General features: G+C 58.1%; 1 protein-coding gene across 1 annotated transcript; it reads right to left on the reverse strand.

Moving 5' to 3' along the window:
* Positions 1-150: 150 nt before the first annotated feature.
* On the reverse strand, positions 151-26,675 carry LOC116792429. Its single transcript, XM_032699328.1, has 23 exons — positions 26,495-26,675; positions 26,211-26,282; positions 26,052-26,123; positions 25,866-25,964; positions 25,139-25,210; positions 24,980-25,051; positions 24,793-24,891; positions 23,519-23,590; positions 23,360-23,431; positions 22,614-22,721; positions 4,920-4,991; positions 4,385-4,456; positions 4,199-4,297; positions 3,995-4,102; positions 3,296-3,367; positions 3,129-3,206; positions 2,940-3,041; positions 2,381-2,488; positions 1,711-1,782; positions 1,536-1,607; positions 1,349-1,447; positions 872-1,037; positions 151-349 (listed from the first exon to the last, which is right to left on the reverse strand). The coding sequence occupies exons 1-23, from the start codon at positions 26,589-26,591 to the stop codon at positions 151-153; spliced, it is 2,154 nt and encodes a 717-aa protein (XP_032555219.1). The 5' UTR covers positions 26,592-26,675.
* Between the last annotated feature and the right edge of the window lie 142 nt (positions 26,676-26,817).

Consider the following 26,817-nt stretch of genomic DNA (forward strand, 5'->3'; position numbering starts at 1 on the left):
CCACACCATGGGCATCCACGGCTGCACCTGGGCATGGAGCTCAGCCAGGGCTGGGGCCTTGGGGCTTTGCTGGTGGGACAGCTTGCACACTCAAGTGATGCTGACTCTATCTTTATTTGAACAAAAGGGGTGGGCAGGAAAGGACCAACTTCAGTCCTCATCATAGGGTGCAATCAGTGGGTTTAGAGGCAGAGAGGATCGTTTTGGTGGCAGTTGGACCTTGACATCAAACAGCAGGTGCTGCAGCCGTGGCAACGCAGCTGAGCAAGGGTACAAAGAGTGAGGGTGAGAGGTCCAGCTCTTCCTGGCTGATGTGTTTGGCTGCTCTGGAGCAGGAGCAGAGAGGAGCCTGTGGAGGGAGGAGGTGGCTGAGGCCCAGCTGCAGGGCAGACACAGGGACTCTGCTGCCCAGCAGGGCCCAGAGCTGGCAAGGCTCAGCAGCACGGGGGAGCTGCTGGCACACCTTGGCCCCGGTGGACACCTGCCCCTCAAGGCCCCAGCGAGCAGGGGGATGGCTCTGGGCAGGGTCCCTGGGCAGGAGCGGGCACCAGGGCACGTCTGCCTTCCAAGGGCAATCTCGTCCCGCTCCTTCTCCTCCCCACCGTGCTTTGCCTCTGCCCGTCCTCCTGGGGCTGCTCTTGGCCAGGCAGGCTCAGTTGGAGCCAGCACTGGCTCCAGTCCCAGCGGGCTCCCCAGGAGGGGCCCAGCAGCTGAGAGGCCAGGACAGCACTGGACAGCAGCAGAACCCTCAGCAGAGTTCTTTGGTCAAGGACTAACTGGCCGCTCCACAGCAGCCAGGCTGGGAATGTTCCATGGCTATGAGCTGCCTTCAAAAGAAGCTGTTTGAGGGGGAGATCAACAAACAACTCACCGTTTTCTCACCCTCCAGTACCAGATTGCAGCACAGCATGACATGATGGCAAGCAGCCCACCCAACATGCTTGCCATTATCACAATCAAACAGCGTGTTCCCCGACAGAAATCTCTTCCAGTGCTCTCCTGGACCTTTGGAGCACGTGTTGTGGCACCAGCTGCATCTGCGGGAGCAATTTGGAGCGTTAGCCCTTCCTGGGCACCCCTGCTAAGCTGACAGCACATTGGACACAGCCAGGACGTTCTCTGTTTCCCTCAGTGCGGGTGCCTGGAGGCAATACCAGCACTGGTCCTCCCTGCTCCAGGACAGCTCCTACAGCCAAAAGGGTCAGACCCTCTCAGGAGACACGTGAGCCCCAATCCAGCGAGGCTGCAATGGATCCCTTCCCGCTGTGCAGCCACAGCGAGTCCACACGTGGATCTAAAGCCCCCAGCTGATGAGCCTCACAGCTCAGGATGAGAGAAAGGGACCCACCCTGACCTCTCCCCGGTTCTTTTAGTATTTCTCTCATGCCTTCAGATGGCTCCTGGGATTTCTTTTCACCTGGAGGTTGGTTCTTGCCTCTTGGAGGACCTGAATGGAAAATTAGTTCCATTTGACATGAATGGATTAGAGAAAACCAGAGCTCAGCCTGTGCGGTCAGCAGGGACAGACTACTCACCCCTGCCATGTGAGCTGGGCTTGTGTGGAACAACCAGCAGAGGAGCTGGAAAAGTCCTCCCTGCAGATACACCTGTAATTCAACAATCAGAGAAGCTTCTGTCATCTGGCTCTTGCAACATTTCTTGGGTTTAGAATTTCGAGTAATTGATCTTTGAGGGAAAATGACACTTTACCTGCAGGGGACATCAAGGGCTCCAAAACTTCATGCAGCCAATCCAATGGAGAAGCATTCCCAGCACCCTCATCTAGAAGCAAACAGAGATGGGAACCGTTTCCATTGCATGCTGGGATCCCCTCCTGCCTCAGAGAACTGTGGCACTGCAGGGGCTCGGGGAGCACCATGGGGGTCAGATGTCAATGGACATGGCCAGAGCTGCAGAGGGGCCTGGTCAGCTCTGGGCTGGCTCCTGGCCACTCTCCACACTCGTTCCTGGCCTTGTGCAACATCCCTGGGGGAGCAGCTGGAGCAGCCAAGGACCCCTCGGGGCTCTCTCCCGCACTCAGGAAACCCTGGCTAAAGTCCTGGGGAAAAACTGTAGCAGGCAGTGCCACAACAAAACCTCCTTCCCTGGGAGAAAGTTTCCACAGTGGACAGAGTCAGGCCCACTTATGAGACACCGGAGCCTTGCTTTCTGCAACAAGGGGAGCAGCTGCAGCAGGAGGGACCTTGGGGCCAGAGTCCCGTTTCCCAGGGGCTGCAGAACGTGCTCCAGATGCCTCCAACCCGTCGTGCTTTCAGCTTTGGTTGCTGCCGTGACGGGCCCGAGGGGGCACTGGGGGAAGAGCTGCTGCCACACAGCCACCCCGATGGCTGACCCCGGCTGACCACGCCACAGCAATTACCCCGTGTGCCCGTGCCTGGCATCGCCTCCCTGCCCTCAGCAGAGCCTGGCACGGAGCCACTGCTTCCTATGGGGAACGGCGCCTGCCACAGAGTCCCTTGGTCCATCTCTGGGGAAAACAAGAGGGACAGCTGGATCAGATGGAGCTGTTCTCCATGAGGGAAGTGGCATCTTCAGGAGGCAATGCTTATAAAAGACACAGAAAAGGTCCAGGAAAACACCTGGGCTTTTGGGGCTGGGTCAGGGCACTCCCTCCTCCAAACAGCCGCCACACCGGAGCTGCCGGGAGACCAGGCAATTGCAGGGGATCTCCTGGTCTGCAGGGCCCGTGGTGCATTTGGGGCACAGGGTCAGGGGATGCTCAAGGCCTTCCTGCAGAGGCCGGGGAGAAGCTGCAGCCAGGCCAGGCGGGGAAACAGCCCCGCAAGGCGGGAAAGCAGCAGCGGGGCAGCGAGGCTGCGATGGATCCCTTCCCACTGTGCAGCCACTGCCTGTCCACACGTGGATCTAAAGCCCCCGGCTGATGAGTCTCAGGGCTCAGGATGAGGAAACAGACCCACCAGGTACTCCCTGCATCATTTCCTTCAGCATTTGCCTCATGCCTTCAGATGGCTCCTGGGATTTCTTTCCACCTGGAGGTTGGCTCTTGCCTCCTGGAGGACCTGAATGGCAAGCAGTTCCATTTGACATGAATGGATTAGAGAAAACTGGAGCTCAGCCTGTGAGGTCAGCAGGGACAGACTACTCACCCCTGTGATGTGAATTTAGCTTGTATGGAACAACCAGCAGGGGAGCTGGAAAAGTCCTCCCTGCAGACACCCCTATAACTCAACAGCCAGAGAAGTTTCTGTCACCTGGCTCTTCCCACATTTATTGTTTATAAAATATAGAATTATTATTCTTTGAGGGGAATTACCTGCAGGAGGCTGCAAGGGCTCCAAAACCTCACGCAGCCAATCTAATGGCGACGCATTCCCAGCACCCTCATCTAGAAACAAACAGAGATGGGAACCGTTTCCATTGCATGCTGGGATCCCCTCCTGCCTCAGAGAACTGTGGCACTGCAGGGGCTCAGAGAGCACCATGGGGGCCAGATGTCAATGGACATGGCCAGAGCTGCAGAGGGGCCTGGTCAGCTCTGGGCTGGCTCCTGGCCTCTCTCCACACTCTTTCCAGGCCCTGTGCAACATCCCTGGGGGAGTGGCTGGAGCAGCCAAGGGCCCCTCGGGGCTCTGTGCCACAAACCCTCAATAAAGCCCTGGGGAAAACTGTAGCAGGCAGTGCCACAACTAATCCTCCCACCTCCCAACCATTGCCCACAGCCCAAAGGGACTGAGTCAGGCCCTCTGAGGAGGCACTTGAGCCTTGCTCTCCCCATCTGCCTTTTCCTCAGTATGGGCATCCCTTGCAGCTGCTCCAATGTTTCAGGCAACGCTCCTCACTGAGGGCTCTCAGCAGGACTGCTCAGTACCCGAGTTCCCTGAGTCTGCTCAGGATTAATCTATTCTGTTATGGTCTTCTTGCCGTGACAGGCCCGAGGGGGCACTGGGGGAAGAGCTGCTGCCACACAGCCACCCCGATGGCCAACCCCTGCTGACCACGCCACAGCAATTACCCCGTGTGCCCGTGCCTGGCATCACCTCCCTGCCCTCAGCAGAGCCTGGCACGGAGCCACTGCTTCCTTTGGAGAATGCTGCCTGCCATAGAGCCCCTTGGTCCATCTCTGGGGAAAGCAAGAGGGACACCTGGATCAGATGAGACTGATCTAAAGTGCCCAGCTGATGAGTGTCACAGCTCAGGCTGAGAGAAACAGACCCACCTCGCCCTCTCATCAGTTCCTTCACAATTTCTCTCAGGACTTCATTTGATTCAAGAAAATCTTTGTCTCCTTCAGTTTCACTCTTGACTTTTGGAGGACCTGAATGGGAAGCAGTTCCATTTGATATGAACGAATTAGAGAAAACCAGAACTCAGCCTGTGAGGTCAGCAGGGACAGACTACTCACCCCTGCCGTGTGAATTGCGCTTGTGCAAAGGAATCAGCTCAGGAGCTGGAAAAGTCCTCTGCGCGGACACCCCTGTAACTCAACAGCCAGAGAAGCTTCTGTCATACCTGTTGATCTACATGTTGGGACCAAAGGAGCCCCACGCAGAGCTGTCAGGGCACCAGGGACTCCCTGGAGCTGCCCCAGCTCCAAACTCAGCCCCAGCCAGGGCCATGGCTTGGTAGCCGCAGCGGGAGCACCTCCGGCTCCGAGGGGCCGGCAAAGGAGCCGTGCCAGGCACAGCCCCCCGGGCACAGCCCTGGGCCCGGCCCCTTCCCTCTCTGCCTTTCTCTGAATCGACACGGAGGGAGCAACTGGCATTTCCAGGGAAAGAAGATTAAAAGCTCCCCCTGACAGGGATCCAGTGGGAGCCCTCTTGGCCAAGATTGCCACAATCCAGCAACCTTGAGAGGGTCTTAAGGAAAGTGGCACATGAATGAGCTCTTGCCACATTGAAAGGGATTATTCTCTCAGGAAAGGGACACTGAGAACTTGCCTGCAGGTTGCTCCAGGAAGCTCAAAGCATCATCCACAAGAACTTGCAGGTAATCCAAGTAATGATCCCCATCTAGAAGCAAACAGGGATGGGAACCATTTCCATTGCATGCTGGGATCCCCTCCTGCCTCAGAGAACTGTGGCACTGCAGGGGCTCGGGGAGCACCGTGGGGGCCAGATGTCAATGGACATGGCCAGAGCTGCAGAGGGGCCTGGGCAGCTCTGGGCTGGCTCCTGGCCGCTCTCCACACTCATTCCAGGCCCTGTGCAACATCCCTGGGGGAGCGGCTGGAGCAGCCAAGGGCCCCTCGGGGCTCTCTCAGGAGTGCAGAGCAAACCCTCACTGAACCCACATCGTGATGGGCCCGAGGGGGCACTGGGGGAAGAGCTGCTGCCACACAGCCACCCCGATGGCCGACCCCGGCTGACCACGCCACAGCAATTACCCCGTGTGCCCGTGCCTGGCATCGCCTCCCTGCCCTCAGCAGAACCTGGCACGGAGCCACTGCTTTCTTTGGGGAATGCCGCCTGCCATAGAGCCCCTTGGTCCATCTCTGAGGAAAGCAAGAGGGACAGCTGGATCAGACGGAGCTGTTCTCCATGAGGGAAGTGGCATCTTCAGGAGGCAGTGCTTATAAAAGACACAGCAAAAGTCCAGGAAAACACCCGGGCTTTTGGGGCTGGGTCAGGGCACTCCCTCCTCCAAACAGCCGCCACACTGGAGCTGCCGGGAGACCAGGCAATTGCAGGGGATCTCCTGGTCTGCAGGGCCCGTGGTGCATTTGGGGCACAGGGTCAGGGGATGCTCAAGGCCTTCCTGCAGAGGCCGGGGAGAAGCTGCAGCCAGGCCAGGCGGGGAAACAGCCCCGCAAGGCGGGAAAGCAGCAGCGGGGCAGCGAGGCTGCGATGGATCCCTTCCCGCTGTGCAGCCACTGCCTGTCCACACGTGGATCTAAAGCCCCTGGCTGATGAGTCTCAGGGCTCAGGATGAGGAAACAGACCCACCAGGTACTCCCTGCATCATTTCCTTCAGCATTTGCCTCATGCCTTCAGATGGCTCCTGGGATTTCTTTCCACCTGGAGGTTGGCTCTTGCCTCCTGGAGGACCTGAATGGCAAGCAGTTCCATTTGACATGAATGGATTAGAGAAAACCAGAGCTCAGCCTGTGCGGTCAGCAGGGACAGACTACTCACCCCTGTGATGTGAGTTTAGCTTGTATGGAACAACCAGCACAGCAGCTGGAAAAGTCCTCCCCGCAGACACCGCTGTAACTCAACAGCCAGAGATGCTTCACTGCAGGGCCCTCATCTCTGCCCTCCCCTCAGGAGCAGGGGCAGAGCTCCCCCGGGCCTGCAGTGGCCCCTCACTGGGACCAAAGGAGCCCCACGCAGAGCTGTCAGGGCACCAGGGACTCCCTGGAGCTGCCCCAGCTCCAAACTCAGCCCCAGCCAGGGCCATGGCTTGGCAGCCACAGCGGGAGCCTCTCCGGCTCCGAGGGGCCGGCAAAGGAGCCGTGCCAGGCACAGCCCCCCGGGCACAGCCCTGGGCCCGGCCCCTTCCCTCTCTGCCTTTCTCTGAATCGACACGGAGGGAGCAACTGGCATTTCCAGGGAAAGAAGATTAAAAGCTCCCCCTGACAGGGATCCAGTGGGAGCCCTCTTGGCCAAGATTGCCACAATCCAGCAACCTTGAGAGGGTCTTAAGGAAAATGGCACATGAATGAGCTCTTGCCACAGTGACAGGGATTATTCTGTCAGGAAAGGGACACTGAGAACTTGCCTCCAGGTTGCTCCAGGAAATTCAAATCATCATTCACATTTCCAACTTTCACATTATCCAAGTCACGATCTCCATCTAGAAACAAACAGAGATGGGAACCATTTCCGTTGCATGCTGGGATCCCCTCCTGCCTCAGAGAACTGTGGCACTGCAGGGGCTCGGGGAGCACCGTGGGGGCCAGATGTCAATGGACATGGCCAGAGCTGCAGAGGGGCCTGGGCAGCTCTGGGCTGGCTCCTGGCCGCTCTCCACACTCGTTCCAGGCCCTGTGCAACATCCCTGGGGGAGCGGCTGGAGCAGCCAAGGGCCCCTCGGGGATTTCTCCCGCACCCAGGAAACCCTGGCTAAAGCCCTGGGGAAAACCATCCCCAACTCTTCCCGGGGAGAAGAGCCCGCTGGCCGGGAAAGGTGCCCCAGGCCGCCGGCTCACCTGCTCCCCGCGCTGGCACCGGAGCAGCCTGGGCAGCCCTGGCGTGCAGGGCCACTGCCAGGAGGAGGAGGAGGAAGAGGCGGAGGGCAAGGGCCATGGCCCCTCGCCCTCACACCGTCCGGCAGCTACTGCTGCCGCCGCTGTCCTGACACCGCTGTCCTGACACCGCTGTCCTGACACCGCTGTCCTGACACCGCTGTCCTGACACCGCTGCTGTACAATCTCTGTCTGGTAATCTTTGTCCAGTAATCTTCATCCAAACGCCACCGCTGCCTCCACCCCAGTTGTGGTCAGGGACGAAGTGGTTGGTCATTGTTGTGTTGTGGGACCACAGGGCTCTGTGACTTCACAGCCCTGCTGTGACCTCACTGTCTGGGTGGGATTGTGTAAGGACAAATCTCAGGAGCTGCCCTCCCAGCCAGGGGAGCACGTCCCGCCACACAGCTCTGTCCAATCTACTTGTTGGCATGAGAACTGATTTGTATGACATTGCACAAGTGAGAGGTTTCATGGCTCTACTGCAATATCAATGCCAGCTCCAACATTCAACTCCTGTCGGTGATTCCCGCTCTTGCCGGCAGCAGCTGCCAGCTCTTCCCCCGCCACGCCGACACCGAGTGTGTGCTGTGCACTCAGGGCTGGGGGGTGGCCCATATTGAGACAGGGAAGGACTTGATACCGTAATTCATAAAAATAACCCAAGGCAGGCAATCAGGGCAGCTGCAGAAACGCCAGCACCGTGGGCCTGTGATCCCTCCCTGCCTGCTCCATCCAAGGGATGGCACCTTGGTACCAGCACAAGGGTTCGCCAACACCAGCAAGGAATTCATCCTTTGCAGACTGGACTGCCAAGACATTAAAGGAAAAAGGCTGGGTGTCCCTCTATTGCAACTTGGGCTCCCAGTTCCCTTGGCGGTCGCAATAGCATTTGCATTCCGGCAGCCAGGGGCTTCCAGTGACTGGAACGGAGAAATGCCATCCTTGGAAAGAGATAACAAGCTCTACTGCAGGCAAAGGGATGTATTAAACACCAGTAGTGAACATGGAACTCTTTATTTGTGAGAGCGCTTTCTGTTCCCACTCCCTCTGCCCTAAGAACTGAGCAGTGTCCACTGTCACTTTATCCTTTGCTGACTTCAGACAGCTTTGGATCCAAGTAATTGGAATTGTAACATCTGTCCGAGTATCTGGGCTATGACAACAGTGAATAAGAAGCCACTTTTTGCTATGTTATGACATTTGCTCTGCAGGTGAATAAACTGAGGGCAGTTACTGTAAAATGCCTGCACAACCACCCCTGCACATCACAGGCAACAGGAGGGTGGAATTAAGGTGTGTTACTCCCTGTCAAGATATTGGATTTGAGGGGAAAACATGAAAAACCAAACAGGGTCAGCCGCTCTTCCCGGGGAGAAGTGTTGAAAGCCTCTGCCCCTCAAGACCTTCCCAGCTTGTGGGCCATGGTCACTGCCATCTAAGCCGTGGCCTCGGAACTAACAGTGCCAGGCTCCTGCTGGTGTGAGAAGCCACGGGCTCAGCTGTACCCCTGCAGTGCCTCCTGTGCCCTGGGATGGGATGGGATGGGATGGGATGGGATGGGATGGGATGGGATGGGATGGGCCCGCCCGCTGTTCCAGCATCCCGGACAGAGCAGGGACGGCACATTTGCTCCCAACTTGGCACGGCCTCGACCCAGAGCAGCCCCGTTCCTGTGCCGGGCGTGCGAAGAACAGCAAGAAACCCCCTGAAGTTTAACCCTGCTGTGTGCCTGGCGAGGGACCCCAGCTCCCTGCACGCCTTAGGAGAGACCCCAAAATATCCCTGTGAGCCACACGAGGGACCCCAGCCCCCTGCACGCCTTAAAGGGTCCCCAGGCACCTGCACACCACAGAAGAGGCCCCAGACCCCCTGGGAACCTCATGGGAGGCCACAGCCCCCTGCACGGCTTATGAAAGACCCCAAACCCCCTGCCTGCCTTAGAGGAAAATCCAGCCCCCCCCCACCATGTTCCTCATGACAGTCCTCAGACCCCTGCAAGTCTTATGGGGGACCTCAGCTCCCTGTAACCCTCAGGAGAGACCCCAATATATCCTTGGGTGCCTCACAAGGGACTGCAGCCCCCAACACTTCTTTCGGGGGCCCTCACCCCTGCACACCATAGAAGACACCCCCAAACATCCCTGGGTGCCTCCTGAGGGACAACAGTCCCACCTTACGGGAGACTCCAAATTCCCTCCTGCCATATGGGGACCCCCAGCCCAGCAACACCGAGTGTTTTGACCTGGGAAGTTGAGTGTGTGATTGCCCCCGGATTGTTGGTGCTCTCTAGAGCTGTTCTGCAGCGAATCCTTCCATGAAGGGCTTCTGTATGGAGTGCAGTCCAGCCCCATCCCCTATTTTTCCAAGGCAAGCCATTACTGAAAACCCTGGCAAATGTGTTCTGCAAATTTGTCAGATCCCAGGGTGTTACCCTGGCTGCCCTCTCAATGCTCCATTCAAGCAGTGGGTGATGACAGCTGAGTTACTCCCCAGGCAAAGCCTTGTTCAGAGAGCATCTGGACAGGGGCTGAGCACCCAGAGGTGAGAAGGAGACCCCTTGTTTTGCCTGCTGACATTACAATGTCCCTACAGATGCTCTCGATGGCTTCCCTCTTTTCCTGGGCATGGTATTTGGGGAGGCCCAGGCCCAGATGGTCCCACTGCAGTGAAGGTGCCCTCAGCCCAAGGTCCCTCACCACGGGCTCCCCCAGCCCCAGCCTGGCTCCTGCCTGCCCACACCATGGGCATCCATGGCTGTGCCTGGGCACGGAGCTCAGCCAGGGCTGGGGCCTTGGGGCTTTGCTGGTGGGACCACCCGGACACTCCAGGGAGGGTTCATTTCTATTTATTTGTACATTAAGGTGGCCCAAATCCCTACTCTGGCAGGGCAGGACCACCTTTAGACTGGGCTGGAGGGTGGGGCCGCAGGGCTCGGGGGCAGAGGGGCTCGTTTGGGTGGCAGCTGGACCAGGAGGGTGAGAAGCCCGTTCTTCAGCCGAGTCAGCACAGCCAGCTTTGGGCAGGAAGAGCAGAGATGAGAGGTCCAGCTCTTCCTGCCCGAGGTGTTGGGCTGGGCTGGAGCAGGAGCAGAGAGGAGCCTGTGGAGAGAGGAGGTGGCTGAGGCCCAGCTGCAGGGCAGACACAGGGACTCTGCTGCCCAGCAGGGCCCAGAGCTGGCAAGGCTCAGCAGCACGGGGGAGCTGCTGGCACACCTTGGCCCCGGTGGACACCTGCCCCTCAAGGCCCCAGCGAGCAGGGGGATGGCTCTGGGCAGGGTCCCTGGGCAGGAGCGGGCACCAGGGCACGTCTGCCTTCCAAGGGCAATCTTGTCCCTCTCCTTCTCCTCCCCACCGTGCTTTGCCTCTGCCCGTCCTCCTGGGGCTGCTTTTGGCCAGGCAGGCTCAGTTGGAGCCAGCACTGGCTCCAGTCCCAGCGGGCTCCCCAGGAGGGGCCCAGCAGCTGAGAGGCCAGGACAGCACTGGACAGCAGCAGAACCCTCAGCAGAGTTCTTTGGTCAAGGACTAACTGGCCGCTCCACAGCAGCCAGGCTGGGAATGTTCCATGGCTATGAGCTGCCTTCAAAAGAAGCTGTTTGAGGGGGAGATCAACAAACAACTCACCGTTTTCTCACCCTCCAGTACCAGATTCCAGCACAGCACAACATGATGGCAAGCTGCCCACCAAACATGCTTGCCATTATCACAATCAAACAGTGTGTTCCCCGACAGAAATCTCTTCCAGTGCTCTCCTGGATCTTGGGAGCATGTGTTGTGGCACCAGCTGCATCTGCAGGAGCAATTTGGAGCGTTAGCCCTTCCTGGGCACCCCTGCTAAGCCGACAGCACATTGGACACAGCCAGGACGTTCTCTGTTTCCCTCAGTGCGGGTGCCTGGAGGCTCCCAGCCCTGGGGACAGGCTGTCCCACCAAAGCAAACCCAGAAGGCCGGGAGGAGAGCCTGAGGGGAGCGGAGCTGCTTGCGCAGTCACTCCTTTGAGGGACACACACAAAACCCATCCCTGCAGCAGGCAGTGCCAGCCCCATCCCTCCCTGCCCCGGGACAGCTCCCACAGCCCAAGGGGACGGAGTCAGGCCCTCTCGGGAGACACGTTATCCCCTGCCCAGGGTGGGAGCCAGGGAACGCCCTTTCTGAAGTTCCTTCAAAATTTCTTTCAGAACTTCATTTGACTCAAAGGTCTTTTTCTCTCTTGGAGGTTGGCTCTTGCCTCTTGGAGGACCTGAATGGCAAGCAGTTCCATTTGACATGAATGGATCAGAGAAAACCAGAGCTCAGCCTGTGAGGTCAGCAGGGACAGACTACTCACTCATGCCATATGAGATGGTCTTGCTCAGAGGAATCAGCAGAGGAGCTGGAAAAGTCCTCCCTGCAGACACCCCTGTAACTGAACAGCCAGAGACACTTGTGTCATCTCTGGGGCTCTGCACGGGCAGTCCTGAGGCACAGGGAGGGTGAGGGGATCCCGCAGGGACAGGGCACACACGGGCAGGTCTCGGTCCTGGCCCCTGCAGAGGCGCCTGGCTGGCCCAGCTTTGGGCTCTGAGTTGGCAGCTCTCCAAGGGGGAAAAGCCACGACGTACCCACACGACCTTCCGGAGGCTCAGCCCTGGGCCCCACTCCAGGTTCCTGATCACCGTCACCCCCAGGCTTGGCTGCAAAGAAGGGCAGGACAGAAGAGGTTCTGTGACCCAGTTCCAGACTCTCCCTCAGGCCAGAGGGACAGGGAGTGCAACTGGGCAACGGGATCGCTGCAGGGCCCTCATCTCTGCCCTCCCCTCAGGAGCAGGGGCAGAGCTCCCCCCGGCCTGCAGTGGCCCCTCACTGGGACCAAAGGAGCCCCATGCAGAGCTGTCAGGGCACCAGGGACTCCCTGGAGCTGCCCCAGCTCCAAACTCAGCCCCAGCCAGGGCCATGGCTTGGCAGCCACAGCGGGAGCACCTCCGGCTCCGAGGGGCCGGCAAAGGAGCCGCGCCAGGCACAGCCCCCCGGGCACAGCCCTGGGCCCGGCCCCTTCCCTCTCTGCCCTTCTCTGAATAGACACAGAGGGAGCAACTGGCATTTCCAGGGAAAGAAGATTAAAAGCTCCCCCTGACAGGGATCCAGTGGGAGCCCTCTTGGCCAAGATTGCCACAATCCAGCAACCTTGAGAGGGTCTTAAGGAAAATGGCACATGAATGAGCTCTTGCCACAGTGACAGGGATTATTCTGTCAGGAAAGGGACACTGAGAACTTGCCTCCAGGTTGCTCCAGGAAATTCAAAGCGTCGTCCACAAGAATTTCTAGATAATCTAAGTCACGATCCCCATCTAGAAGCAAACAAGGATGGGAACCATTTCCATTGCATGCTGGGATCCCCTCCTGCCTCAGAGAACTGTGGCACTGCAGGGGCTCGGGGAGCACCGTGGGGGCCAGATGTCAATGGACATGGCCAGAGCTGCAGAGGGGCCTGGTCAGCTCTGGGCTGGCGCCTGGCCTCTCTCCACACTCGTTCCAGGCCCTGTGCAACATCCCTGGGGGAGCGGCTGGAGCAGCCAAGGGCCCCTCGGGGCTCTCTCAGGAGTGCAGAGCAAACCCTCACTGAACCCACATCGTGATGGGCCCGAGGGGGCACTGGGGGAAGAGCTGCTGCCACACAGCCACCCCGATGGCCGACAGCGGCTGACCACGCCACAGCAATTACCCCGTGTGCCCGTGCCTGGCATCACCTCCCTGCCCTCAGCAGAGCCTGGCACAGAGCCACTGCTTCCTTCGGGGAATGCCGCCTGCCACAGAGCCCCTTGTTCCATCTCTGGGGAAAGCAAAAGGGACAGCTGGATCAGATGGAGCTGTTCTCCATGAGGGAAGTGGCATCTTCAGGAAGCAATGCTTATAAAAGACACAGCAAAAGTCCAGGAAAACACCCGGGCTTTTGGGGTTGGGTCAGGGCACTCCCTCCTCCAAACAGCCGCCACACCAGAGCTGCCGGGAGACCAGGCAATTGCAGGGGATCTCCTGGTCTGCAGGGCCCGTGGTGCATTTGGGGCACAGGGGCAGGGGATGCTCAAGGCCTTCCTGCAGAGGCTGGGGAGAAGCTGCAGCCAGGCCAGGCGGGGAAACAGCCCCGCAAGGCGGGAAAGCAGCAGCGGGGCAGTGAGGCTGCGATGGATCCCTTCCCGCTGTGCAGCCACTGCCTGTCCACACGTGGATCTAAAGCCCCCGGCTGATGAGTCTCACGGCTCAGGATGAGAGAAAGAGTCCCACCAGGCCCTCCCTGCAGCATTTCCTTCAGCAATTCTCTCATGGCCTCTGATGGCTCCTGGGATTTCTTTCCATCTTCAGCTTTGTTTTTGCCTCTTGGAGGACCTGAATGGCAAGTAGTTCCACTTGACATAAATGGATTACAGAAAATCAGAGCTCAGCCTGTGAGGTCAGCAGAGACAAACTACTCACCCCTACGATGTGAGCCAGCTTTGCGCGGAGGAAGCAGCCCAGAAGCTGGAAAAGTCCTCCCTGTAACTCAATAGCCAGAGAAGATTCTGTCACCTGGCTCTTGCCATGTTGTCAATTATTATTCTTTGAGCACACATTGAGAATTACCTGCAGGAGACCCCAAGGGACCCAAAGCATCTTCCATCCAAGCTGCTGGAGAAGCATTCCCAGTGTCCTCATCTAGAAGCAAACAGGGATGGGAACCGTTTCCATTGCATGCTGGGATCCCCTCCTGCCTCAGAGAACTGTGGCACTGCAGGGGCTCGGGGAGCACCGTGGGGGCCAGATGTCAATGGACATGGCCAGAGCTGCAGAGGGGCCTGGGCAGCTCTGGGCTGGCTCCTGGCCTCTCTCCACACTCTTTCCAGGCCCTGTGCAACATCCCTGGGGGAGCGGCCGGAGCCCTTGGGGCCCTCTCCTGGCCACAGGAATCCATCACTGAAGCTCTGGGGAAAACTTGCAGCAAGCAGTGCTAAAACCACCACTCCCTGCCCCGAAACAACTCCTACAGCCCAAGGGGACAGAGTCAGGATCTCTCAGAAGACACTGGAGCCTTGCTCTCCCCATCAGCCTTTTTTCTAGCATGGGCACCCCTTGTAGCTGCTCCAATGTTTCGGGGTATGTCCCTCCCTTAGGAGTCCCAGTACTGCTCAGTACCCGAGTCCCCTGAGCCTGCTCGGGATAATTCACTTGTGCTGTGACGGTCTGCTCTGGGCTGGGCCAGCACTGCCAACAGCAGACACGGCAGCTGAAGCCCCAGCACGGCTCAGCCAAGAAGACACAGGAGGGCAGGAGATTCGTTCTGAGCCCTGCCCAGGGTGGGAGCCAGGGAGCGCTCCGGCCCTCGGCTCGCGGGAGGGATCCTGCTCTGGGCTGCTCTGGTGCCTTGGGCCTCTCAAGACTCAGGGCCAACTCTGGGAGTAGCTGCAGTGGGAGGGACTTTGGGGCCAGAGTCCCGTTTCCCAGGGGCTGCAGAACGTGCTCCAGATGCCTCCAACCCATTGTGCTTTCAGCTTTGGTTGCTGCCAAGACGGGCCCAAGGGGGCACGGGGGGAAGAGCTGCTGCCACACAGCCACCCCGATGGCCGACCCCAGCTGACCACGCCACAGCAATTACCCCGTGTGCCCGTGCCTGGCATCGCCTCCCTGCCCTCAGCAGAACCTGGCACAGAGCCACTGCTTCCTATGGGGAACGGCGCCTGCCACAGAGTCCCTTGGTCCATCTCTGAGGAAAGCAAGAGGGACAGCTGGATCAGATGGAGCTGTTCTCCATGAGGGAAGTGGCATCTTCAGGAGGCAGTGCTTAAAACAGACATGGAAAAGGTCCAGGAAAACACCTGGGCTTTTGGGGCTGGGTCAGGGCACTCCCTCCTCCAAACAACCGCCACACTGGAGCTGCCGGGAGACCAGGCAATTGCAGGGGATCTCCTGGTCTGCAGGGCCCGTGGTGCATTTGGGGCACGGGGGCAGGGGATGCTCAAGGCCTTCCTGCAGAGGCCGGGGAGAAGCTGCAGCCAGGCCAGGCGGGGAAACAGCCCCGCAAGGCGGGAAAGCAGCAGCGGGGCAGCGAGGCTGCGATGGATCCCTTCCCGCTGTGCAGCCACTGCCTGTCCACACGTGGATCTAAAGCCCCCGGCTGATGAAGCTCACGACTCAGGATGAGGAAACAGACCCACCTTGCCCTTTCTGAAGTTCCTTCAAAATTTCTTTCAGAACTTCATTTGACTTAAGGGTCTTTGCTTGGTTCTTGCTTTTAGGAGGACCTGAATGGGAAGCAGTTCCATTTGACATGAACGGATTAGAGAAAACTGGAGCTCAGCCTGTGAGGTCAGCAGGGACAGACTACTCACCCCTGCCGTGTGAGACAAGTTTGGGCTGAGGAACCAGCAAAGGAGCTGGAAAAGTCCTCCCTGCAGACACCCCTGTAACTCAACAGTCAGAGAACCTTCTGTCATCTGGCTCTTGCCATGTTGTCAAATATTTTTCCTTGAGGGGACATTGAAAACTTACTTGCAGGAGGCTGCAAGGGCTGGAAAACTTTACGCAGCCAATCCAATGGGGAAGCATTCCCAGTGTTCTCATCTAGAAGCAAACAGGGATGGGAACCGTTTCCATTGCATGCTGGGATCCCCTCCTGCCTCAGAGAACTGTGGCACTGCAGGGCCTCGAGGAGCACCATGGGGGCCAGATGTCAATGGACATGGCCAGAGCTGCAGAGGGGCCTGGGCAGCTCTGGGCTGGCTCCTGGCTGCTCTCCACACTCGTTTCAGGCCCTGTGCAACATCCCTGGGGGAGCGGATGGAGCAGCCAAGGGCCCCTCAGAGGTGTCTCCTGCACTCAGGAAACCCTGGCTAAAGCCCTGGGGAAGACTGCAGCAGGCAGTGCCAGCCCCATCCTTCCCTGCCCCGGGGACAGCTCCCACAGCCCAAGGGGACTGAGTCAGGCCCTCTCAGTGATCCCCTGCCCAGGGTGGGAGCCAGGGAGCGCTCCGGCCCTTGGCTCGCAGGAGGGACCGCGCTCTGGGCTGCTCTGGTGCCTTGGGCCTCTTGAGACTCAGGGCCAGCTCTGGGAGCAGCTGCAGCAGGAGGGACCTTGGGGCCATGAAAGCAGCAGCGGGGCAGAGAGGCTGCGATGGATCCCTTCCTGCTGTGCAGCCACTGCCTGTCCACACGTGGATCTAAAGCCCCCGGCTGATGAGTCTCATGGCTCAGGATGAGGAAAAAGACCCACCGTGCCCTCCCTGCAGCATTTCCTTCAGATGCTCCTGGGATTTCTTTTCAGCTGGAGGTTGGCTCTTGCCTCTTGGAGGACCTGAATGGCAAGCAGTTCCATTTGGCATGAATGGATTAGAGAAAACCAGAGCTCAGCCTGTGAGGTCAGCAGGGACAGACTACTCACTCATGCCATATGAGATGGTCTTGCTCAGAGGAATCAGCAGAGGAGCTGGAAAAGTCCTCCCTGCAGACACCCCTGTAACTGAACAGCCAGAGACACTTGTGTTATCTCTGGGGCTCTGCACGGGCAGCCCTGAGGCACAGGGGGGGTGAGGGGATCCCGCAGGGACAGGGCACACACGGGCAGGTCTCTGTCCTGGCCCCTGGTGAGGCGCCCGGCTGGCCCAGCTTTGGGCTCTGAGTTGGCAGCTCTCCAAGGGGGAAAAGCCACGACGTACCCACACGACCTTCCGGAGGCTCAGCCCTGGGCCCCACTCCAGGTTCCTGATCACCGTCACCCCCAGGCTTGGCTGCAAAGAAGGGCAGGACAGAAGAGGTTCCGTGACCCAGTTCCAGACTCTCCCTCAGGCCAGAGGGACAGGGAGTGCAACTGGGCAACGGGATCGCTGCAGGGCCCTCATCTCTGCCCTCCCCTCAGGAGCAGGGGCAGAGCTCCCCCGGGCCTGCAGTGGCCCCTCACTGGGACCAAAGGAGCCCCACGCAGAGCTGTCAGGGCACCAGGGACTCCCTGGAGCTGCCCCAGCTCCAAACTCAGCCCCAGCCAGGGCCATGGCTTGGCAGCCACAGCGGGAGCACCTCCGGCTCCGAGGGGCCGGCAAAGGAGCCGTGCCAGGCACAGCCCCCCGGGCACAGCCCTGGGCCCGGCCCCTTCCCTCTCTGCCTTTCTCTGAATCGACACGGAGGGAGCAACTGGCATTTCCAGGGAAAGAAGATTAAAAGCTCCCCCTGACAGGGATCCAGTGGGAGCCCTCTTGGCCAAGATTGCCACAATCCAGCAACCTTGAGAGGGTCTTAAGGAAAATGGCACATGAATGAGCTCTTGCCACAGTGACAGGGATTATTCTGTCAGGAAAGGGACACTGAGAACTTGCCTCCAGGTTGCTCCAGGAAATTCAAATCATCATTCACATTTCCAACTTTCACATTATCCAAGTCACGATCTCCATCTAGAAGCAAACAGAGATGGGAACCGTTTCCATTGCATGCTGGGATCCCCTCCTGCCTCAGAGAACTGTGGCACTGCAGGGGCTCGGGGAGCACCGTGGGGGCCAGATGTCAATGGACATGGCCAGAGCTGCAGAGGGGCCTGGGCAGCTCTGGGCTGGCTCCTGGCCGCTCTCCACACTCGTTCCAGGCCCTGTGCAACATCCCTGGGGGAGCGGCTGGAGCAGCCAAGGGCCCCTCGGGGATTTCTCCCGCACCCAGGAAACCCTGGCTAAAGCCCTGGGGAAAACCATCCCTGACTCTTCCCGGGGAGAAGAGCCCGCTGGCCGGGAAAGGTGCCCCAGGCCGCCGGCTCACCTGCTCCCCGCGCTGGCACCGGAGCAGCCTGGGCAGCCCTGGCGTGCAGGGCCACTGCCAGGAGGAGGAGGAGGAAGAGGCGGAGGGCAAGGGCCATGGCCCCTCGCCCTCACACCGTCCGGCAGCTACTGCTGCCGCCGCTGTCCTGACACCGCTGTCCTGACACTGCTGTCCTGACACTGCTGTCCTGACACCGCTGTCCTGACACCGCTGCTGTACAATCTCTGTCCAGTAATCACTGTCCAGTAATCACTGTCCAAACGCCACCAAATCTGACACTGCCGCCGCCGCCGCTGCTGCCGCAACAGTTGCAGTCAGGGACTGAGTGGTCGGTCATTGTGGTGCTGTGGGACCACGGGGCTCTGTGACCTCACAGGCCTGCTGTGACCTCACTGTCTGGGTGGGATTGTGAGGATAGAATAGTCTTGCAGAAGATTTTGTTATGAGGAGACAGAGTTAGGTCCTTAGGAAGCCTTTTCTGCCTAAAAGGAATATGACAGAATGAATTACGGACTCCTGATTTAATGGACAGAAATCGCTTTATTGCCCATGATCCAGGATTTTTATCTCATTCACTCTCAGCTGGGAGTGGTTAAACAAATTAAGACAGAACACAGCTGCAAGTCACACATCCATCACTCTCTCAGGCTGGCCCATCATGCACATCACACACACCACACACACAGACCCTGGAGTTTCAAGTTACCCCTCTTCACATCCCCGCATAGTGAATCGCAAACTGGACAGTTCAGCTCTCCTCGGGCAGTAAATCATGGCTTAGATAAAACAACACAAGATCATCTGAACATTCTTCAGGCCCTTCTCACACTTGGCTGCTAAAAAGGAACACCTTTCTCAAAGGCAGTTTGGCTGCTTTCTCCCTCCCCCCATTACCAGACAAGTTCTCAGCCTCTCTGTCTGGAACGGGAGCACAGAGAGAACGCTTACAGACACGCTACAGGGCCAGAGAGAGCCGGGGGGGCAGCGATACTAGAGAAACCTGGAAGAGATCAGTGACTTTCTCAGGCCCAGTGCTCTTGTAGCTGGTGCAGAATTTCCTTTGTATGCTTTTGAATGTTCTTGTCTTCAAAATGAACCTTTCTGAATTCTTTCTACTGCCTTGGCATTTTTGGGGGATACCTGCATGTATGTTAATTTTCAGGGATTGTGTGGGGATGGATCTCAGGAGCTGCCCTCCCAGCCAGGGGAGCACGTCCCGCCACACAGCTCCGTCCAATCTACTTGTTGGCATGAGAACTGATTTGTATGACATTGCACAAGTGAGAAGTTTCATGGCTCTACTGCAATATCAATGCCAGCTCCAACATTCAACTCCTGTCGGTGATTCCCGCTCTTGCCGGCAGCAGCTGCCAGCTCTTCCCCCGCCACGCCGACACCGAGTGTGTGCTGTGCACTCAGGGCTGGGGGGTGGCCCATATTGAGACAGGGAAGGACTCGATGCCGTAATTCATAAAAATAACCCAAGGCAGGCAATCAGGGCAGCTGCAGAAACGCCAGCACCGTGGGCCTGTGATCCCTCCCTGCCTGCTCCATCCAAGGGATGGCACCTTGGTACCAGCACAAGGGTTCGCCAACACCAGCAAGGAATTCATCCTTTGCAGGCTGGACTGCCACGACATTAAAGGAAAAAGGCTGGGTGTCCCTCTATTGCAATTTGGGCTCCCAGTTCCCTTGTAAAATGCCTGCACAACCACCCCTGCACATCACAGGCAACAGGAGGGTGGAGCCAAGGTGTGCTGCCCCCATGGGCCAAGCAGCCAGAGATCCTCCTTGAGCCCTGGCTGCATTGCAGCCCCACTGAGCACCAAGGAAAGGGCTCTGCTGAGAGGTGCTGGTTTAGAGGGCCAAACCTTCTAAAAAAAAACCAAACAGGGTCAGCCACTCTTCCCAGGGAGAAGTGTTGAAAGCCTCTGCCCCTCAAGACCTTCCCAGCTTGTGGGCCATGGTCACTGCCATCTAAGCCGTGGCCTCGGAACTAACAGTGCCAGGCTCCTGCTGGTGTGAGAAGCCACGGGCTCAGCTGTACCCCTGCAGTGCCTCCTGTGCCCTGGCGAAGCGCCGGGGCTGTGGGTGTGTGTTCGGCTTCAGCCAAGGGCTCAGCAAGGAGGCCCCTTGTTGTGCCTCCCCCCGGCTCGTCAGGCTGCCCCGCGGCCCCTTCGCCATGCGGGTCCCTGGCCCGGCCGGACTGTTCCAGGAAGGGCCCTACTCGGCCCCAGACCAGAGAGCCCCAGGCTCAGCCCTCTGCAAATATTACGGGGCTCCCCAAGCACCTGCACACCACAAAAGAGGTCCCAGACCCCCTGAGAACCTCATGGGGAGTGACAGCCCCCTGCACGGCTTATGAAGGATTCCAACCCCCCTGCTCTCCTTAGAGGAAAATCCAACCCCCACACCATGTTCCTCATGACAGTCCTCAGACCCCTGCAAGTCTTATGAGGGACCTCAGCCCCCTGCACACCATAGAAGACACCCCAAAATATCCCTGGGTGCCTCACAAGGGACTGCAGCCCCCAACACTTCTTCGGGGGGCCCTCACCCCTGCACACCATAGAAGACACCCCCAAACATCCCTGGGTGCCTCCTGAGGGACAACAGTCCCACCTTACAGGAGACTCCAAATTCCCTCCTGCCATATGGGGATCCCCAGCCCAGCAACACCGAGTGTTTTGACCTGGGAAGTTGAGTGTGTGATTGCCCCCGGATTGTTGGTGCTCTCTAGAGCTGTTCTGCAGCGAATCCTTCCATGAAGGGCTTCTGTATGGAGTGCAGTCCAGCCCCATCCCCTATTTTTCCAAGGGAAGCCACTACTGAAAACCCTGGCAAATGTGTTCTGCAAATTTGTCAGATCCCAGGGTGTTACCCTGGCTGCCCTCTCAATGCTCCATTCAAGCAGTGGGTGATCACAACTGAGTTACTCCCCAGGCAGTCAAAGCCTTGGTCAGGGAGTGTCTGAACAGGGGACTCAGCACCCAGGATTGGTGATTACCCATCAGTTAGGTCCCATCAAGTGCCTGTTAATTAGCAAGGATTTTTGCTTTGCCTCCAGATATTGTTTGCCAGGCTGTGGCCCTGAAATTCCTCTTGATGGCTTCCCTCTTTTCCTGGGCATCCTATTTGAGAAGCCCAGGCCCAGATGGTCCCACTGCAGTGAAGGTGCCCTCAGCCCAAGGTCCCTCACCACGGGCTGCCCCAGCCCCAGCCTGGCTCCTGCCTGCCCACACCGTGGGCATCCACGGCTGTGCCTGGGCACGGAGCTCAGCCAGGGCTGATGGTACCACACAAACACTGGCGTGCCAGCTCTGTCCCTTTTTATTTGTACAGAAGAGCTGACCCTGGAAGCTCTCGCCTGGAGTTCAGTTGAGCACTTCCAACTCATTTCCCTGGGGGTGAACCATCGGCTGGACTTAGCCTGCAGGCTCAGAACTGCTCAGGGGTAGATGTGCCATTAAAAGCTGGTCAGACTCAGAGCTGCTGCTCCAGCTTTTCCGGCTGTAGACATCTTGGGACCAGCCACCAGCTTTCAGCTTTTCTTTAAGGATGTGCCTGTGGAGAGAGGAGGTGGCTGAGGCCCAGCTGCAGGGCAGACACAGGGACTCTGCTGCCCAGCAGGGCCCAGAGCTGGCAAGGCTCAGCAGCACGGGGGAGCTGCTGGCACACCTTGGCCCCGGTGGACACCTGCCCCTCAAGGCCCCAGCGAGCAGGGGGATGGCTCTGGGCAGGGTCCCTGGGCAGGAGCGGGCACCAGGGCACGTCTGCCTTCCAAGGGCAATCTCGTCCCTCTCCTTCTCCTCCCCACTGTGCTTTGCCTCTGCCCGTCCTCCTGTGGCTGCTCTTGGCCAGGCAGGCTCAGTTGGAGCCAGCACTGGCTCCAGTCCCAGGGGGCTCCCCAGGAGGGGCCCAGCAGCTGAGAGGCCAGGACAGCACTGGACAGCAGCAGAACCCTCAGCAGAGTTCTTTGGTCAAGGACTAACTGGCCGCTCCACAGCAGCCAGGCTGGGAATGTTCCATGGCTATGAGCTGCCTTCAAAAGAAGCTGTTTGAGGGGGAGATCAACAAACAACTCACCGTTTTCTCACCCTCCAGTACCAGATTCCAGCACAGCACAACATGAAGACAAGCTGCCCACCCAACATGCTTGCCATTATCACACTCAAACAGTGTGTTCCCTGACAGAAATCTCTTCCAGTGCTCTCCTGGATCTTGGGAGCACGTGTTGTGGCACCAGCTGCATCTGCAGGAGCAATTTGGAGCGTTAGCCCTTCCTGGGCACCCCTGCTAAGCCGACAGCACATTGGACACAGCCAGGACGTTCTCTGTTTCCCTCAGTGCGGGTGCCTGGAGGCTCCCAGCCCTGGGGACAGGCTGTCCCACCAAAGCAAACCCAGAAGGCCGGGAGGAGAGCCCAGGGGGAGCGGAGCTGCTTGAGCAGTCGCTCCTTTGAGGGACACGCACAAAACCCATCCCCGTAGCAGGCAGTGCCAGCCCTGACACTCCCATGCCCCTCACTGACGGCCCTCAGCAGGACTGCTCAGTACCCAAGTCCACTGTGTCTGCTTAGGATAATTTATCTCTTCTATTATGGTCTTCTTGCCATGATGGGCTTAAGTGGGCACTGGGGGAAGAGCTGCTGCCACACAGCCACCCCGATGGCCGACCCCGGCTGACCACGCCACAGCAATTACCCCGTGTGCCCGTGCCTGGCATCGCCTCCCTGCCCTCAGCAGAACCTGGCACGGAGCCACTGCTTCCTTCAGGGAACATTAACTTCTGAACAGCCCCTTGGTCCATCTCTGGGGAAAGTAAGAGAGACAACTGGATCAGATGGAACAATTCCACATAAGAGAGGTGGCATCTTCAGGAGGCAATACTTAAAACAGACATGGAAAAGGTCCATGAAAATGGATGATGTTTTCCCACTGGGTCAGGGCACTCCCTCCTCCAAACAGCCGCCATACCGGAGCTGCCGGGAGACCAGGCAGTTGCTGGGGATCTCCTGGTCTGTAGGGCCCGTGGTGCATTTGGGGCACAGGGTCAGGGGATGCTCAAGGCCTTCCTGCAGAGGCCGGGGAGAAGCTGCAGCCAGGCCAGGCGGGGAAACAGCCCCGCAAGGCGGGAAAGCAGCAGCGGGGCAGCGAGGCTGCGATGGATCCCTTCCCACTGTGCAGCCACTGCCTGTCCACACGTGGATCTAAAGCCCCTGGCTGACGGGTCTCACAGCTCAGGATAAGGGAAAGAAACCCACTATGCCCTCCCTGCAATTCATTCAGCACTTGGTCCAGAAGACCCAATGCCTTCTGGGATAGTTTGTCTCATGGAGGTTGATGCCTGTGTCTTGGAGGATCTTAATAGAAAGTAGTTCTATTTGACATGAATGGATTACAGAAAATCAGAGCTCAGCCTGTGAGGTCAGCAGAGGCAGTTTACTCACCCCTGTGATGTGAGCTGGGCTTGTGCAGAGGAATAAGCAAAGGAGCTGGAAAAGTCCTCCCTGCAGACACCCCTGTAACTCAACAGTCAGAGAAGATTCTGTCACCTGGCTCTTGCCATGTTGCCAATTATTATTCTTTGAGCACACATTGAGAATTACCTGCAGGAGACCCCAAGGGACCCAAAGCATCTTCCATCCAAGCTGCTGGAGAAGCATTCCCAGTGTCCTCATCTAGAAGCAAACAGGGATGGGAACCGTTTCCGTTGCATGCTGGGATCCCCTCCTGCCTCAGAGAACTGTGGCACTGCAGGGGCTCGGGGAGCACCGTGGGGGCCAGATGTCAATGGACATGGCCAGAGCTGCAGAGGGGCCTGGGCAGCTCTGGGCTGGCTCCTGGCCTCTCTCCACACTCTTTCCAGGCCCTGTGCAACATCCCTGGGGGAGCGGCTGGAGCAGCCAAGGGCCCCTTGGGGCTCTCTCCTGACCACAGGAATCCCTGGCTAAAGCCCTGGGGCAAACTGCAGCAAGCAGTGCCACAACCATCCCTCGCTGCCCCACGACAGCTCTCACAGCCCAAGTCAGGCTCTCTCAGGAGACATGTGGAGTCTTGTTCTCACCATCTACCTTTTCCCCAGAAAGGACAGACATCACAGCTGTTTCCAAAAACCTCAGGATAAATCAAAGTCTCTAACAATATCTTTAATATTAGAAAGCAGACATTACTCCATTACAGTTCTGGATGCACACTGGGTCACTTCCCCAAAAACACACAGGCACTTATGAAATATTTCACTATTAATAGATTTTAGCAAACAAAGAAATTAATGTTCATAGGCTGTAAATTACATAAATCTCTCTATTATTAGTATACTATCTTCTATTGGTTATTGATTTCTCGCTTGTAATGGTAATTAGTCCACATTTTCAGTCCTGTTATTATCTTTTTGACAGGCAGAGAAGGTTTCAGGACACTTGCTGAATTGTCTTTGATTGGAACTGTTTAACTGTCTTTGATAGAACTGTTCACTGCCAGGGAGGTGGCATCTTCAGGAGGCAATGCTTATAAAAGACACGGAAAAGGTCCAGGAAAACACCTGGGCTTTTGGGGCTGGGTCAGGGCACTCCCTCCTCCAAACAGCTGCCACACCGGAGCTGCCGGGAGACCAGGCAATTGCAGGGGATCTCCTGGTCTGCAGGGCCCGTGGTGCATTTGGGGCACAGGGTCAGGGGATGCTCAAGGCCTTCCTGCAGAGGCCGGGGAGAAGCTGCAGCCAGGCCAGGCGGGGAAACAGCCCCGCAAGGCGGGAAAGTAGCAGCGGGGCAGCGAGGCTGCGATGGATCCCTTCCCACTGTGCAGCCACTGCCTGTCCACACGTGGATCTAAAGCCCCCGGCTGATGAGTCTCAGGGCTCAGGATGAGGAAACAGACCCACCTCTCCGTCTCTCCAGTTCATTCAGCATTTGATCCAGAAGATCCCGTGCCTCCTGAGATGGTTTGTCTTGTGGAGGTTGATTCCTGCCTCTTGGAGGACCTGAATAGGAAGCAGTTCCATTTGACATGAATGGATTACAGAAAATCAAGAGATCAGCCTGTGAGGTCAGCAGAGACAAACTATTCACCCCTACGATGTGAGCTGGACCACTGTGGAGCAACCAGCCTAGGAGCTGGGAAAGTCCTCCCTGCAGACACTCCTGTAACTCAACAGCCAGAGAAGATTCTGTCACCTGGCTCTTGCCATGTTGCCAATTATTATTCTTTGAGCACACATTGAGAATTACCTGCAGGAGACCCCAAGGGACCCAAAACATCTTCCATCCAAGCTGCTGGAGAAGCATTCCCAGTGTCCTCATCTAGAAGCAAACAGGGATGGGAACCGTTTCCATTGCATGCTGGGATCCCCTCCTGCCTCAGAGAACTGTGGCACTGCAGGGGCTTGGGGAGCACCGTGGGGGCCAGATGTCAATGGACATGGCCAGAGCTGCAGAGGGGCCTGGGCAGCTCTGGGCTGGCTCCTGGCTGCTCTCCACACTCGTTCCAGGCCCTGTGCAACATCCCTGGGGGAGCGGCTGGAGCAGCCAAGGGCCCCTCGGGGATTTCTCCCGCATCCAGGAAACCCTGGCTAAAGCCCTGGGGAAGACTGCAGGAGGCAGTGACAAAACCATGCCTACCTGACCCAGGACAGCTCCCACAGCCCAAGGGGACGGAGTCAGGCCCTCTCAGGAGACAGGTGAGCCCCTGCCCAGGGTGGGAGCCAGGGAGCGCTCCGGCCCTCGGCTCGCGGGAGGGATCCTGCTCTGGGCTGCTCTGGTGCCTTGGGCCTCTTGAGACTCAGGGCCAGCTCTGGGAGCAGCTGCAGCAGCAGGGACCTTGGGGCCATGAAAGCAGCAGTGGGGTAGCAAGGCTGCAGTGGATCCCTTCCCACTGTGCAGCCACTGCCTGTCCACACGTGGATCTAAAGCCCCCGGCTGATGGGTCTCACGGCTCAGGATGAGGAAACAGACCCACCTCTCCGTCTCTGCAATTTACTCAGCATTTGGTCCAGAAGTTCCAGTGCCTCCTGGGATGGTTTGTCTCCTGGAGATCGGTTTCTGCCTCTTGGAGGACCTGAATGGGAAGTAGTTCCATTTGGCATGAATGGATTAGAGAAAACCAGAGCTCAGCCTGTGAGTTCAGCAGGGACAGACTTCTTACCCCTACGATGTGAACGAGCTTTGTGTGGAGGAACCAGCCCAGAAGCTGGAAAAGTCCTCCCTGTGGACACTCCTGTAACTCAACAGCCAAAGAAGCTTCTGTCATCTGGCTCTTGCCATGTTGTCAATGATTATTCCTTGAGCACACATTGAGAATTACCTGCGGGAGACCCCAAGGAGTCCAAGCCACCTTCTAGCCAAGCTGCTGAAAAAGAATTCCCAGCACCCTCATCTAGAAACAAACAGAGATGGGAACTGTTTCCATTGCATGCTGGGATCCCCTCCTGCCTCAGAGAACTGTGGCACTGCAAGGAGTTTGGGGAGCACCGTGGGGGCCAGATGTCAATGGACATGGCCAGAGCTGCAGAGGGAATAACCATCCCCGGCTCTTCCCGGGGAGAAGAGCCCACTGGCCGGGAAAGGTGCCCCAGGCCGCCGGCTCACCTGCTCCCCGCGCTGGCACCGGAGCAGCCTGGGCAGCCCTGGCGTGCAGGGCCACTGCCAGGAGGAGGAGGAGGAAGAGGCGGAGGGCAAGGGCCATGGCCCCTCGCCCTCACACCGTCCGGCAGCTACTGCTGCCGCCGCTGTCCTGACACCGCTGTCCTGACACCGCTGTCCTGACACCGCTGTCCTGACACCGCTGCTGTACAATCTCTGTCTGGTAATTTTTGTCCAAACGCTGCCGCTGCCACCACCGCCGCCACAGTTGGGGTCAGGGACGAAGTGGTTGGTCATTGTGGTGCTGTGGGACCACGGGGCTCTGTGAC

Source organism: Chiroxiphia lanceolata, chromosome 11 (assembly GCF_009829145.1).
Source record: "Chiroxiphia lanceolata isolate bChiLan1 chromosome 11, bChiLan1.pri, whole genome shotgun sequence".
NCBI classification, from domain to species: domain Eukaryota; kingdom Metazoa; phylum Chordata; class Aves; order Passeriformes; family Pipridae; genus Chiroxiphia; species Chiroxiphia lanceolata.